Source organism: Myotis brandtii, unplaced genomic scaffold, assembly GCF_000412655.1.
Source record: "Myotis brandtii unplaced genomic scaffold, ASM41265v1 scaffold927, whole genome shotgun sequence".
Lineage (NCBI taxonomy): Eukaryota > Metazoa > Chordata > Mammalia > Chiroptera > Vespertilionidae > Myotis > Myotis brandtii.
Window position 1 is genome coordinate 1,693,052 of NW_005371823.1, and position 14,408 is coordinate 1,707,459.

The 14,408-nt window shown below is 43.3% G+C and overlaps 1 protein-coding gene across 5 annotated transcripts in view; it reads right to left on the reverse strand.

Moving 5' to 3' along the window:
• Positions 1 to 1,730: 1,730 nt before the first annotated feature.
• The window catches only part of GREM1 (gremlin 1, DAN family BMP antagonist), a 15,060-nt gene continuing 2,382 nt past the window's right edge, over positions 1,731 to 14,408 (reverse strand). For 2 of the 5 annotated variants that reach the window (XM_005885763.2, XM_014532960.1), the window contains exon 2: positions 1,731 to 5,686. In XM_005885763.2, the coding sequence (XP_005885825.1) occupies positions 5,131 to 5,685 (555 nt within the window). In that variant the 5' untranslated portion in view covers position 5,686 and the 3' untranslated portion in view covers positions 1,731 to 5,130. Of the gene's footprint in view, positions 5,687 to 10,527; positions 10,963 to 13,022; positions 13,251 to 13,628; positions 13,988 to 14,408 lie in introns of those variants that run through there. The other 3 variants (XM_005885760.2, XM_005885761.2, XM_005885762.2) reach the window with 3 other exon arrangements.

A 14,408-nucleotide genomic window follows, 5' to 3' on the forward strand; every position in this document is an offset into this window, starting at 1 on the left:
AGTGGGATCATGTGGTTTTATTTTGACAAAGTCTGGTTTTGGTAGCAAAGTAATATTGATCGCATAGCATGAGATAGAAAGTGTTCCCTTCTCTTCTGTTTTTTGGAAGAGGTTGTAAACATTTGGTATTAATCCTTTCAATATTTGGTAAAATTCACCAGTGAAGCCATCTGGTCTCGGACTTTTCTTGTGGCAAGTTTTTTATTGCTAATTCAACCTCTTTATTTGTGATAGTTCTATTCAAATATTTATTTCTTCTCAAGTCATTTCCATACTTTGTGTGTTTCTAGGTGTTATAGACACCAGCATAAACAGAATGGACCATATTCAAGGTTTGGTTCAGATGTCAAGACTGATGACACCACTACACACCAAGAGTAAATGAAAGGTTTATGACTCACATCACAAGGCTTTCTGTGGAGAGCAGGGCCGGCCTCCCAACCTGGTCTGAGAACAGGGGAAGAAGACTGACTTGGAGTTTATATGGTGGTTAAAGAGTGAGGCTAGGCTGAGGGTTTTCACATGCAGAAGGTCCTTGAATGGTTTGATCGTCCCATCAGTGCCAAATAAGGGAGAGCCTGGGCTTTCTTATCAGCTGGCCCAGATGGGGGCAGAAGGGAACGAGACAGGAGTGAGGCATAAAGATGTTAGGAGTCAAACATGAAAAAAATGGAATTAGACTTTTTGTTACATTAGTAATATGTCCATTTCATCTAATTTGTTGGCATACAGTTCTTCTGTATTCTTTTATAATCCTTGGTATTTCTGTAAGGTTCATAGGAATGTTCCCTCTTTCACTTCTGATTTTAAAAGAGTCCTCTTTCTCTCCTCCCTCCCTCTCATTAGTCTAGGTAAAGGTGTGTCTCTTTTCTTCTGCCTGCTCTAATCTGCTGTTCAGCCCTTCTAGTAAAATTTTCATTTCAGTTATACTTTTAAGCTTCACAATTTCTATTTGTTTCTTTTTTTAAAAAAAAATTTTTTCTTTATTTGTATTCAGGATTTGATGAAATTTCATTCTCCTATTTTCCTTAAGTTTCTTAGAATGGTTTTCTTTAGTTCATGGGTATCTAAAGAGTTGAGTTAGTCTTTGTCTAATAAGTCCAATGTCTGGGCTTCCTAAGGGCTGTTCTTTTTTTTCCTGTATGTGGGCCATGCTTTCTTGTTTCTTTGCATGACTCATAACTTTTTGTTGAAAATTGGATATTTTAAGAGATATAATGTGGTAACTCTTGAAATCAGTCTCTCTTCCCCTCCCCAGGATTTGTTGTTGCTGCTGCTTGTTGTTGTTTGTTTCTTTGCTTAGTGACTTTTCTGGACAAAGTCACTAAGCGAAGAAATATGGTTTAGTATTTCCCAGGGCAGGGAGTTCACCATCACCATCTCATGGCAACTCACTGCTTTGCTGAATCACTCTCATCCTTGTACTGAGCCCAAAATCTTTCTCCCATTTTGCCCTTGAACACCTCAAAATAGAGCTATTATCATTTCTATGACATTCTTCCACTATTTGAAGGCTCCTCATAACCCTTTCTAACTCTTCTTTCTAACTACCATAGCCTGAGGTATCCATTTGACATCAAGCAGAATCTGGAAGGTCTAGGTGGAAGAAATAAATTCCCTTTGAGGTCACAGAGATCTAATTGTTTTCCTATCTCCCTTCCCACAAGTGAATCCTTGCACCACGTCTACTCTATGAACACTTCCAGTTACACAGACACACGAGAAAGAGAGAGAGAGAAGAGGTTCTATTTATTGCTCTTTGGGAAAGATTATATAGAACATAATTTGGGTAAAATTACATTCTAGTTGCAGATTCATAAAACTTTGCTTAAAACCAAATTAACTTTCATGATACTATCAAATTCCCTCTCCTCTGCATACACAGCAAAGTACCTTAATCATAGTCTATATAATCCTCTGTTGTTTTTAAATGATTAAAGCAGACATAATACACAATGCAGTTGATATTAAATATCTTGAGAATGATAAATCAATAGAACTACTTTCACTCTTAAGCATTAACTTGTCACTTATAAATGTTCTTCACACACATTTTTCATTTTAGATTTTCTCCTTAAAAGGACTTGCGAACTATTCATTATTATCCACTATTTGTACACACACATCATAAGTCTTCCAAAATAACATTTAAAATGATTCTTAATATTGCCTCATAAATGTTAACCTTTAAGGAACATTCAATTAAAAAAAATAAAAACTCAGGTCTGGACTCTGTAATGCATGTTCAGATGTGTCAAGATCTTATTTCCCGCTGACCTGATAAAAGCCTCCGACAGCATACAATGTGCCCGCCTCTTCTTCGCTCAACTCAAAGGAAGTCAAATAAAGGAGAAAAAAAATGCTTGAAATCACAGTGACCAAAGGATTTGAATTAATAATTACATTAAATAACCATAACTTTGTTTAACTATTCACATTCCACACAGTGGAAATTATCCTTTCCTCCAGATTTTTCACTTACATTTTAAACTTTGAAGAACTACAAGAACAACAACAACAAAAACAACTTACAGACTTGCAGGATGTGTGTTTTTCTCATTCAATGCCAAGCACAAAGTGTACATCATAAAATTCATATTTGGTGTTTGGCATTATTTTAATAGGAAAGATCGAGATTGCAAATAGTTGCCACTTAAAAAAAATTCTACTATAGTAATGAAAAAACATATCAGTACATCATCGGTGACTCCAATACACTATGTAACAGATATGGCACTTTTAATAAATGTTGGGAGACACACCCGTACTTGTGCGAGTTTAATATAGGCACAGTAAGAAAAGCAGACGGTTCCCTCTTTGGCGAGGCTGTGTTTTTAGGGCAGTTATGCTGCTGATTATCCCAGTGAAGTTCATTTTGAGGAAATTCTCTTTACTTCAGCCAAATTCAACTTACATGCAAGATGTGGTACAAGCTACTAAAAGAAGATTACTGCTGCCAACTTAAGTCGCCTCTTTTAACACAACTGCATGCTGATGGCACAGTTAAAACAAGAGAAATTCAGTGACGCTGGTTCTGAATGTCATTTTTCCTCTTGAGTATGGTTTTACATTTTCAGTTCCTTTCCCTTTCTCTTCCTTTCCCCCACCCTCAAAAATTCTGGCTTAGCATTTGTGTGCTTAATTAAATCCATTCTGTGATTTATTGCTGGAGGATGTGAATGATAGAAAGATTTAGGGCGGGGGCATTCAGTGTATAAGAAATGCACAAATTCACCTAGTGTAGTAGGATCATCAGTAGTGAGTTTAAGTTTTAAAATTAGACCCAACATTGTGGGTGTTCAAAATAACTTCAGCTGCAAAGTATGGTTCTTGTTTAGTTGTTAAATGGGAGAACACTGAACCAAAACAAAAATAAAATAAAAAGTCTCTTTAGTTACAATGGGCCTTTGAATGCTGGAGCCTTGATGGGCAACTGAAACACGAGTCTATGGTATTGGTTTCCCATGTTACACATGACTTGGGTGGTGAGGCTGAGATGATACAAGACAAAAAAAAAGTGTTGGGGGGCGGGGTGCCATTTACATATAAAACCTCAGGCTTGAAGGGAACAGGTTAGCCAAACCCAAAATGCAGTAAGGTTCACCCACACCACACTTTGGCCATTACACAAATCTTAAGTAGCTATTGAGAAGTAGCCCAAGTTTAATTTTAATCAGAGAACAGCCTCTACCAGTACACTCTCAAGAGTTACAATGTTCCATGAATCCCACCAATGTTACCATGACAGTTAATGAACCCAAATGCTCGGATTTCTTACCGGGGCTTCCCACTAGGCCCTCACGGGGCAAAGGAAGAAGGGAAGGTCATATCCCTCACATCTCCTCCCAGGCATTAAACTACTCCTTAGCCAGAAGCAACCTCCTTTACTTCCTCACTCTGTCCTGCTCTCCAGCTCAAACTTCTCTCAATGGCTACAACCAAAGATTCTTCCAGCTAGAATGGAGCAGGCCCTCCACGCTCTCCTCTGAGCCTGGTTCTTCACTGTCAGGGACACCCAGCAGAGGCAGACCCTTGGCAACCAGGCTGTGCCGCTCACAAGCATTACCCAGAAATAGCGAATTGGGAAAGAGGTGATTATAACCAAGCAAAGGGAATTAGCACCTCCTGCTTATGAGGTTTCTGTTCTCTTCCGATCCCTATGTGGGGGGTACTGAGCTACATCTATTGTCCTCCGGAGGGGCCAAGCAGGAAGGGGCTAACCTCCAAGTGGCCAGTACTTGTGTTTTAAGTTTGGAATTGGGTTCCAACTAGTTTCAGCAAATCAGTGACAGCCAACGTTAATGATTTTATTTTTTGCAAATTCATTTCTCCTCTGTTCACTTGGGTTCTGTTAAATACCAGGAGAAAACTTGCTAACACATGGGTCTCACTGTGCTTTGGGGCTGGCCTTCCAAGACCCTGCACATCTCCCTAATGAATTTTGCTGGGCCCAAGTGGTCCTTAAGCTCAACCCCTCCCTTCTCTCACTCTTTGTCCTCCTTGCCCTTGTCCACACCAGCTCCCCTAGAGTCTGAAGGGTCTTCCAAAGATGGGAAACATTTACATCCATGGTCCAGTGAGTTAGTTTGGAACCCTTGGCAAACAGGAGATTAGATTGAAATAGTCACTGAGATCCTACAAAGGGGTTGACTATGGAAGGGAGGAGGAAGGCAGGAAGCAAGCACAGGTTGAAATACCCCTTCCAAGTCTAATACAGCACTAACACAGGTCTCCTGCCCTCAGAGTGGCCTCTTCCATCAACATTCATTCTAAAGGGAGAGTCCCTAGGAGGGCACATGGAAAACAAAGGCAGAACCGGAGCTCAGACCTGCACCTTTGAAAATGCCTGGGGTGGTGTGGGCTTTCTGGACCGTCCCCTGTGGAAGCAGATTCGTTTAGGTGATAAGAAGTGCCCTCCAACAAAGACTATGTTTCCTCTGGTGTCTGCAGACAGCCACAGCCACCCATGCACACGCATGCATGCAAACTACGCACTAGCAGGTGCCCGTCAGGAGGCAGCTGGTGGTTCTTCTTGTCTCTAGATTTAAGCCAAGTTCAAATCAGGTTGTTTTAGGTCTGGCTCTGGGACTGCCTGGGGCTGCATCCCTAGGGCAGGCAGGGTGTCCCGGCTTAATCCAAATCGATGGAGATGCAACGGCACTGCTTCACACGCGTCACCCTCTTCTTCTTGGTGGGAGGCTGTAGTTCAGGGCAGTTGAGTGTGACCATCATGGTGGTGAATTTCTTGGGCTTGCAGAAGGAGCAGGACTGGAAGGAGCCTTCCTCCTTCCGGATGTGCCTGGGGATGTAGAAGGAGTTGCACTGGCCGTAGCAGAAGCGGTTGATGATGGTGCGGCTGTTGCAGCCCTCCTCATGGATGGTCTGCTTGAGCGGCTGGGTTTTGCACCAGTCTCGCTTCAGGTATTTGCGCTCGGTCACATGCAGGGCCTCCTGGCTGGACTCCAGCACCTCCTCCCCTGGCATGGCCGTGCCTCGCCCTTGGCCCCGCCCCCGGTTCCTGGAGCCAGGCTGCTGGGGAGACTGAGTTTGCTCTGAGTCATTGTGCTGGGCCTTGTCTGGTGGGGGGATGGCACCTTGGGACCCATTCTTTTTCCCTTCAGCAGCTGGCAGCAGGGTCCCCAAGAGGAGAAGCAGGGCTCCCACAGTGTAGGCGGTGCGGCTCATGCTAAAGGAAGGAAGCACAGAGAGGGAAGACATGAAAAATAGAAAAGTTCATTAAAATGTTAATATTGCCATGTGCTGCATAACAACAGTTTGGTCAGTGACGGACCGCAGATACAAAAAGTGGCCCTGGCCCTAGCCAGTTTGGCTCAGTGGATAGAGCATCAGCCTGCGGACCAAAGGGTCCCAGGTTCGATTCCAGTCAAGGGCACATACCTCCATTGCAGGCTCCTCCTCCCTGGCCCAGGCCCTGGTCAGGGCTCCTGCAGGAGGCAACCAATCCATGTGTTTTTCTCACACCAATGTTTCTCTCTGTCTTTCCTTCTCTATCCCACTCCCCTTAAAAATCAATGGAAAAATTTCCTCGGGTGAGGATTAACAAGAGAAACAAACAAAAAGTGGTCCTGTAAGATTATAATGGAGCTAAAAAATTCCTATTGCCTGTGACATCGTAGCCATTGTAACATTGTAGCACAAGGCATTACTCCCGTGTTGTAGTGATGCTGGTGTGAACACACCTACCGTGCTGCCAGTCATATAACAGTACAGCACATACAGTTATGTACAGTCCATAAGACTTGATAGTGATGATAAACGACTATGTTACTGGTTTACATATTTATTATACTATATTTTTATTATTTTAGGATGCACTCTTTCTACTTATGAAAAAAGGTTTGCTGTAAAACAGCCTCATACATCTTGTGTTTACCACATGTTTTGATTAAACTCTTTTCTCTTGTGCTTGATTTAATCTCAAGTTGTTTTATACAGCAACATACTGTATAGGCTTGTACCCTAGAAACAATAGGCTATATCAGGGGTCCTCAAACTTTTTAAACAGGGGGCCAGTTCACTATCCCTCAGACTGTTGGGGGGCCGGACTATAGTTTAAAAAAAAAACTATGAACAAATTCCTATGCACACTGCACATATCTTATTTTGAAGTAAAAAAACAAAACAGGAACAAATACAATATTTGTACTTGAATGTGGCCCGCGGGCCGTAGTTTGAGGACCCCTGGGCTATACCCTATAGCCTAGATGTACAGTAGCTTAGACTATTCAGCGGTTCTCAACCTGTGGGTCACGAACAATGAAGATACATCCTGCATATCAGATATTTATATTATGATTCATAACAGTAGCAAAATTACAGTTATGAAGTAGCAACGAAAATAATTTTATGGTTGGGGGTTACCACAACATGAGGAACTGTATTAAAAGGGTCGCGGCATTAGGAAAGTTGAGAACCACTGATCTAAGTCCATGAACTCTATGATGTTGACTCACAGGGAACATCACCTACTGTATCCTGTGTTAGGCAGCACATGAAATAGCAGCTAGTATGTCAGCAGGCACTTGTTAAACATTTAGGTAAAATATTTCACTTACTCTTCACAATATCTCTACGAATTGGTACTATTATTCCTATTACTCTCCTGGCCATCAGGCCGTGAATAAGTCGAGATCTGAACTCAGCCCAGGCCCTTCTCTTCATCACAGGTGCTCCCGGAGGAATTGCTTCCTGGCTTCTGACACCAACTATGTTTGATTTGTATTGTGGTCACTTACCTGTATTCATTCCTGTACTTGACAATATTTAGTAAGTTCCTACCATTTCAATGCCAGATTACCTTGCACCTCTTTGGGAAACTTATCTTGTTTTTAGCAAAAATAAATTAGCTTCACATGCCAGGCAAGTCTCCCAGTCTTTCCCCCTAACTAGCCTCAGTGCTCCCCGAGTTGTTCAGTTGGTTGGATGCTTATGATGTTCACTGTTTTCAGGCTTAGGAAGGTGACCAGTGGGGAGACCAGAAGGCACAGACCGAGGGAGGATACTTCACAGGAAGGGCGCTGGACGGAAAGTAGAGACTGAGTTTCTACTGGAATTCCTCGGGCACCAACTTGCTATCTAACCTGAGGAAAATCACTTTACTTTTCAATAAATGACTTCATTTAAGCAACGGTATATACCTCATCTCCCCAGATAGGCTATTCAGATAAGATCTGATGTAAAAGTGAAAGCATTTTGAGAACTAACCAAACGTATGACGGTACTGCAGACAGAATTAATTACTTTACCAGAAAGATCTTGTAATTCACAAAGACTCCTGGACCCCTCACTTATTCTCATTTTTAAATTGAGTACAGATATTCATTATATCATTCTTTACACAAAGATATATACTTTTCTACTTTAAATGATGAAATGTGTCATTCACGTGTGTGTGTGTGTGTGTGTGTGTGTGTGTGTGTGTGTGTGTAAAATTTAGAAGGCAGAAAATAGGCACAAGAGAGAACAGGTGTGTGCAAATATTTGCATTAGTAAATGCCATAGACATGTTAAATAGATTGGGGACAGTGAATTATTGTGGGTGGGTCTGGATTTAGATAAAGATCAGAGAGGAAAATGGCATATGAACAATGACAAAAAAATTAAATAAGGGGGGAGGCAGAGGGAAAATGGACAAGAGAATAAAACAGTAAAGCAAAGATGGAGAGAGAAAAATTAATGGAGTAAGGAATGTAAATCGGGAAAAGGAGTATTGATCTGAGGAAGGTGTTCAGGAAGGGAGGGCAGACAGAGGAGGAAGAAGAGGAGGAGGAGCAGGAGGAGCATACTTTTAAAAGGAAAGCGAAAGAGAGAAGCATCAGACTATTAGGATTCTCCTGGGACAGCTTCTCAAACCTGAACATGCAGTCACCTGGGGACCGATGTTGTTAGAGTGCAAGACTGCCTTATAATGAGCTTTGAGTAGGAAGGCCTGGAGCACTTGCAGCCACAGCGTACAGAGGGATGAGGGCATTTTCAGATTCACAGCCTCCATCCTTAGGCCATCACACCAAATCTGACCTGAATCCTGAAACTTCCCCTGGCCTGGCCTGCCCTGCCCTGGACTCATCACAGTTTTCTGAACTTAAGGACAAAGATGTGAAGCATCATTTCCCTGCTCTCTTCTGAACACTGGTGTTACCCAAGATAATCACGAAGTGCAATTTAACCTTATCACAACCCCCCCCCTCCCAAGGAACTATCAGCTAGAGCAATTACTTTTCAAAGACAAAGGCAGTGTGGACTCTACATTCTCTACAGGACAACATGCAACCCGAAGGACACTGTCAAATTAAGATAATTAGATATTAAATCTAAAATATCCTTCAGTGACCCATGGACACAGATAATAGGGTGCTGAAGGCCTGGGTCAGGGGCAGGCTGGAGGGGGTCAATGGGGAAAAGAGGAAGACATATGTAATATTTTCAACAATAAAGAATTATTTAAAATAATAAATAAATAAATAAAATATCCTTAAATGGCACCATCTTCCCAACATTAGCCTAATACTTTAGGGCGAGTTCAAGTTTGGAGCTGATGATGTGACATTTAGCTCTCTGCTCTGACTGCAGACTCCCTGGCTTTTGTCAGTTTATGTTACAACATCCCTGTTCTTTAAACAGAGCCCTTTTTTTTTGCCTCACCACCCAAAAAAAATTAATTTCCTTGTTTTGTCTTTTTTAAAAATCACTCACGAGAAAAGTCCAGTTATAAAACAGGGCTGATTTTCTCCAGAGCCCAGGATAGCTGGAGCCAGGACCGTCCAGTCTCCTCCGCAAATGCTATAGAGTGAAACTGAAACGCTTTCACAAGTTTCTGCTATTTATTCAGCTCAGAGACAGGGTCTAAACTAAAACAGTCTCTGCCCATTTCAAAGAGGAGCATATAAGAGAGCCCAGGGCCTATACCCACTCTGTCCCTCCTCCCTCCAGGATAATGCAGCCCTCCCAGAGCAAGGCCGGCAGAGCCCACATCACAGAGGCCAATCAGAGACCAACTGGGAATATACACTGCATATGACAGGTTCACGTCATGAGGCCATCCCTCCCACAAATATCTGTCTAAAAATGTCATTCTTTTTCTGCAGACTAACTTAGGACCTTCTTTGTACTCAGCTTTTCCTTCTTGGCCTTTTCACATCTGTAATTACATAAATACCTAAACTGAGAGCTGTGAGCATTTACTCGTCACCTTATCCTCAGCGCCTGGCACACAGTAGGTGCTCTTACATGATTATTACAGACCATGTTGATTTAGAGAGTTCCCATTTCTTTGCATTTTAAAACGCCTTCCCACATACCAATGAGCAGTGCAGCCCACTGCAATCCTTTCATTCTCACCCTCAGTGTAGCAAGCTCCTTACAGTTTAGGGAGCTTCTAGATACTTGCCTTCCTTTCTCTAGGAGAACCCCAAATAGCCACTGCTTTTTACCTGACCCCAGGCGTAAGGCTATGGGTTTCATCTTCTAATTGAAGTCACTGTATTCACTATGGCAGAAACCAACAATCAAGCAGTAAACCCCAAATTAGTCAACTGTGGTTTTCAGTGTTAGTTTGGACAGGCTTCCTGTTCCTATGGGAGCATGTGTACCCCATAAGCCAAAGGAATCTAGAATGACAGCCTGGTGGTTTCTTTTTAATAAGAAAAGTAAATTTGTCTCAAAATAAGATTTATTAGATGTGGAAAATATTATGAAATGTTTTTTCATTTTTAAAAAGCCTATTCTTCAAAGGTCTTCAGCGCTAATTGTGAGGTTTTAGAGTTCTTAAATCTTATTAATTAGCTATTTGGAGAGGAGTGAAAACCAACTTCTGGAATCTCAATCAACAGAGACCTCTGCTTCTTAGAGAAGAGCAGAGCTCTGAAGGACTCCACATACTCCACATGAGTGAGAGTGAGGGGGATGAGAAGGGTAATGAGTACTGGAACCAGGGCTCTGTCTAGTCATTGTGGCCAACCATCCAACCCGCCCCCCCCCCCACTCCCCATCCCAAACACACACACCAACCTGGTCCTGATGACTCAGTGAAGGATATAAGACTATTTTGCTCTTGAAATCCCATTTGTATGGCCACAAAATAATTTGCACTTTGTAAATATCCTAGACATGGAGGAAATCAAGACGATGTAAATTGCTTGAGGACCATTCTTTTCCACATCAACACCTAGCTGAGTGCCCCATTATCAAAACTCAACCCAAATGCTAATCCAGACTTACGTTCCTATGAATTATCACCCATGTACAACCATGAGTTGCAAACATTTTTTGGTAATTTGCATATACAGAATGACCCACTCACATCATTAAATTAAAGCTGTAACTCGGATCCAGACTGCATCATGACACCCACAAAGACCTCCCTTAATTTTCCTTTACAGACAATAATCTTTTAACCTTGCCTCAATGTCCCCTTAATGCATTTCTCCTCCAAGTAATGTGATCATATTGTCTGTGGTGAGCTTTCTCTACTACTGTTCCCTACCAGCAAGACCCATCCCATCTTTTTTATTTTTCCTTTATCACCATCCTCCCCTCCAATCCACTTGTCCCATAGAATATACATACTCTCAAATCAGTTTAACCACCTCTGTCCTGAGCAGGACATGGTGATTTATTCCAGTCTTTACAAGACTATGAGCACATAATCTAATCCTGGGGAATCAAAAATGAAAATGCTATATGTGACTATTTCCAATGTTCTGGTGTCTTTGCAAAAGTTTAGGCTAGGTCCTTTCTGCCCTCTTCTTGCTATATTTCTCATTTTAACTAGCCAACCTGCTTATCACCAGTTAAATGGGAGTGTTGAGTGGGAATTACAGTGAAGAGACAATGGTCAGCAAGCCAGCAGTCTGTGCCTCGATGTCTGATCAATTCCTCCTGATGAGTAAAGTTTTAGAAAGACATTCAGCAGGTATGGCATCAAATTATTCTCCCAGCATAAAAAAAAAATTAAAACTGACAGCAAATGCTCTAAGTGCAGACCAGATTTTAGAAAAATCTATTCCTTTATCTTAGGGTTAACTCTTTGAGAAGGGCAAAGTTTATTTTGATCTTTACTTTTTTAAAAAGTCAACTTTTGGAAATTAAATAGAAAATTTAAGAATGTGCTGGGTTGATTTTTTTTTTCAGACAAGTTGTACCAAGAAGAAGAGTTGGTGGTTGGCCAACTAGTGGACCATAAAGTCTCAACCTGTACATGTTGCAAGTACCCTAACTATGACCTGGTGATTTTGGACCCCACTCAGGGGGTCCAGCATTGCATAGGGCAAGGAGAAGACCACCTGGTTGTTCCGTATCTCAGGAGCTCTAGGCTCATGGGAAAATTTGTGTGTGTGTGTGTGTGAAGTTAATGATTGTATACAATTCTTGTAGTCAACAGGAAATAAGTCTGAAAGAAATAAACATTAACTATTCACTGAGCAGCACTATGGAGAGACAGGTAAGTTATAGGTTCTGTCTTGCAGTGAAAGATGTTGGTTCCTGTGTGAGTGTGATTTAGGATTTAATTTCAGAACCACCTTGTAAAAATATCCTGGTGCTGCAGAATGTTACTGCCTCTTCCAATATCACCACTAATAAGAACAGTCACCTATATTTTTAAACCCTGACTATGCCAGGTATTATGCTAAATTTCGAGCAAATTTTATCATACATTTCACAACAAAACACGAGATCGATAATATTGTGTTTGTTTTACCAATCAGGGAGGTTAGGAATCTGTCCAAGGTTACACCACTCCCAAGTAGGAAAGCCAAGATTTGAGTCCAATTTTATCTAGCGCTCAAACACATGTCCTTAAGCGCTATTCTGTGGACACCCACCACAGTATTTAACAAAGGACATATGGACTTGTTTGTAATGCAGTAACGTTTGAAAAATACCTTAAACTCAAATGATTATCTCTTTTGTATCTTCATGTTCACTGTGGAGGAAATTTCTTGTCCCAGGAATCACTGTTGCACTTGGCATTTCTAAGAGCATATGTTAAAATGAAGGAAAATTCCTTGCAGATGTATGACATGGACTGGTACCACTTCACCTTCCATAGCAGGCTTAGGCTTACCGGTTCTTCACTCTCTGTTCTAGGACATGCCCCACGGCTTTGCCCTTGACAAGCGTTTCTTGGATTGATATCCCTTTTAATACTGAAACATTAAGACTGGGGGCTTCAGTTTAGAAGACAAGGCGGGCAGGCAGCTCTCATTCAGAGATGTGGGGACTTACGTTTCTATTCTTCCCTGTGTGAGCACTCACCTACAGACTGTCAGCCAACTTACATTTCCTATAGATCATGAGTTGCCAAAACATTTCACTCAAAATGAACTTTTAAGAAAATGGGAAATCTGTGAAATTACTAAATTTACGAAAGGCTTTAATTTCTAAATGACCTGGGGGGTTAAGCACATGCACACAGAGCAACTACAGATCTAAAGAACCCTTAAATAATTAGTGAACCATTTGGAAAGTGCAATTTATCCAGTGATAGTAATCAAATTACTTACTGTTGTAGACTTGGGTGTGTCAGGGAGGAGATGATAATCTGTAGTCTTCTTAAGATCTCCCCCTCATTGCTTTGAAAAATCCACCCCTTCAAGTTCCTATGCCCCCCTTCTTCCCCATCCAAAAAAAAAAAAAAGAAAAAAGAAAGAAAGAAAGAGGAGGGGGAGCTGGAAAGCCCTGGGGAGAAAGAAGACTCCTCACCCTGGGACGGGGTTATCTTAACCTCTTCTCCGCTATTTATTTAACTTGTGTGTACCGCCAGAGGGAGGCCACTACACTGGGGTCCCAGGGACAGTTTAAATCCCTGATGACCCACTTAACACAATAGATTATTTTAATCGACTCTTGTCCTGGCACCATCTCGAAGGGGAACATAAACAGACCCGCACACCGCTGGGATCTGCTCTTTCCAGCAGGAGATCTAATTACCTACCAATGGTCGCCTCTCTGCCCTTGTTCCATTTCTTAAGAGATATTAACCCCTAACTTTGAGGCTATATTTCTGTCTAAAAGAGTCGGGCCGAAGGCGGCAACCGGGTTCGACCCGGAGCCCATGCAGGCCAGCTCTAAACGCACAGGAAGGGACTTCATCGCAGAGCCTCGCTCACCTCATGTTTGCCCCGCGCCGTGCCCAGGGACCGTCACTGAAGAAGGCGCAGGGGAACACCAGGCTGGGGCGCCCCCAAGGCAGAGCTGGAATTTGAAGACAATGCCAAGCCAGAGTGGGGGCGCGTCTGTCCCCGCCGCCCCCCAGCCTAATGACTACAATTAACTCTGGCTGATGAGGTGACAGCCCCGCAGCGCCTCCGCCCTGGCCTTGCTCCCCGCGCTGCCGAGGGGTCAGTGGGTGAGCGAGGGGTGGGAGAGGTCGAGAGGCCACCTGGGCGTCCGAGCCGGAGACCAGCCTCCGCGGCAGTCCCGCGTGCTCCGTCCATGGCGAGGTGCAGCGAGGCGAGGAGGGGGTCCTCTAGAACACAAACTAAGGGGTACCCGCGGGAGTGGGACCTGGCGGGGTGTCGCTGCCCGGTGCCTGCAAGTCAGAGGTCCCGTCGAGATGCGCACGGGACGGAAAGAAGCCTGAAACAAGGAGCCGAGCGCCCACGAGCGCGCAGCCGGCACGTGGGCGCGTGAGCACTAAGGGCTCCTGGAGTTCGCATCCGGGACCAAGTCTCCCGACTCTTGCTCGAGTCAATCACCGATTCTCCTGATCCTCCCGCCCAGGGCAGGCTCGTCCACGGCACTCCGACGGGTGCCCCGAGACCGAGAGCAGCCCAGCTCCCCGCCTCAAAAACTTGAACCCTCTCAGTTTAACTGGCCCCGCGGTCTGCGGCCGAGCTGCAGGTCCCCGCTGCTCCCCGCGGCTTCTGCTCCCTGGCCCTCTGCTCCCG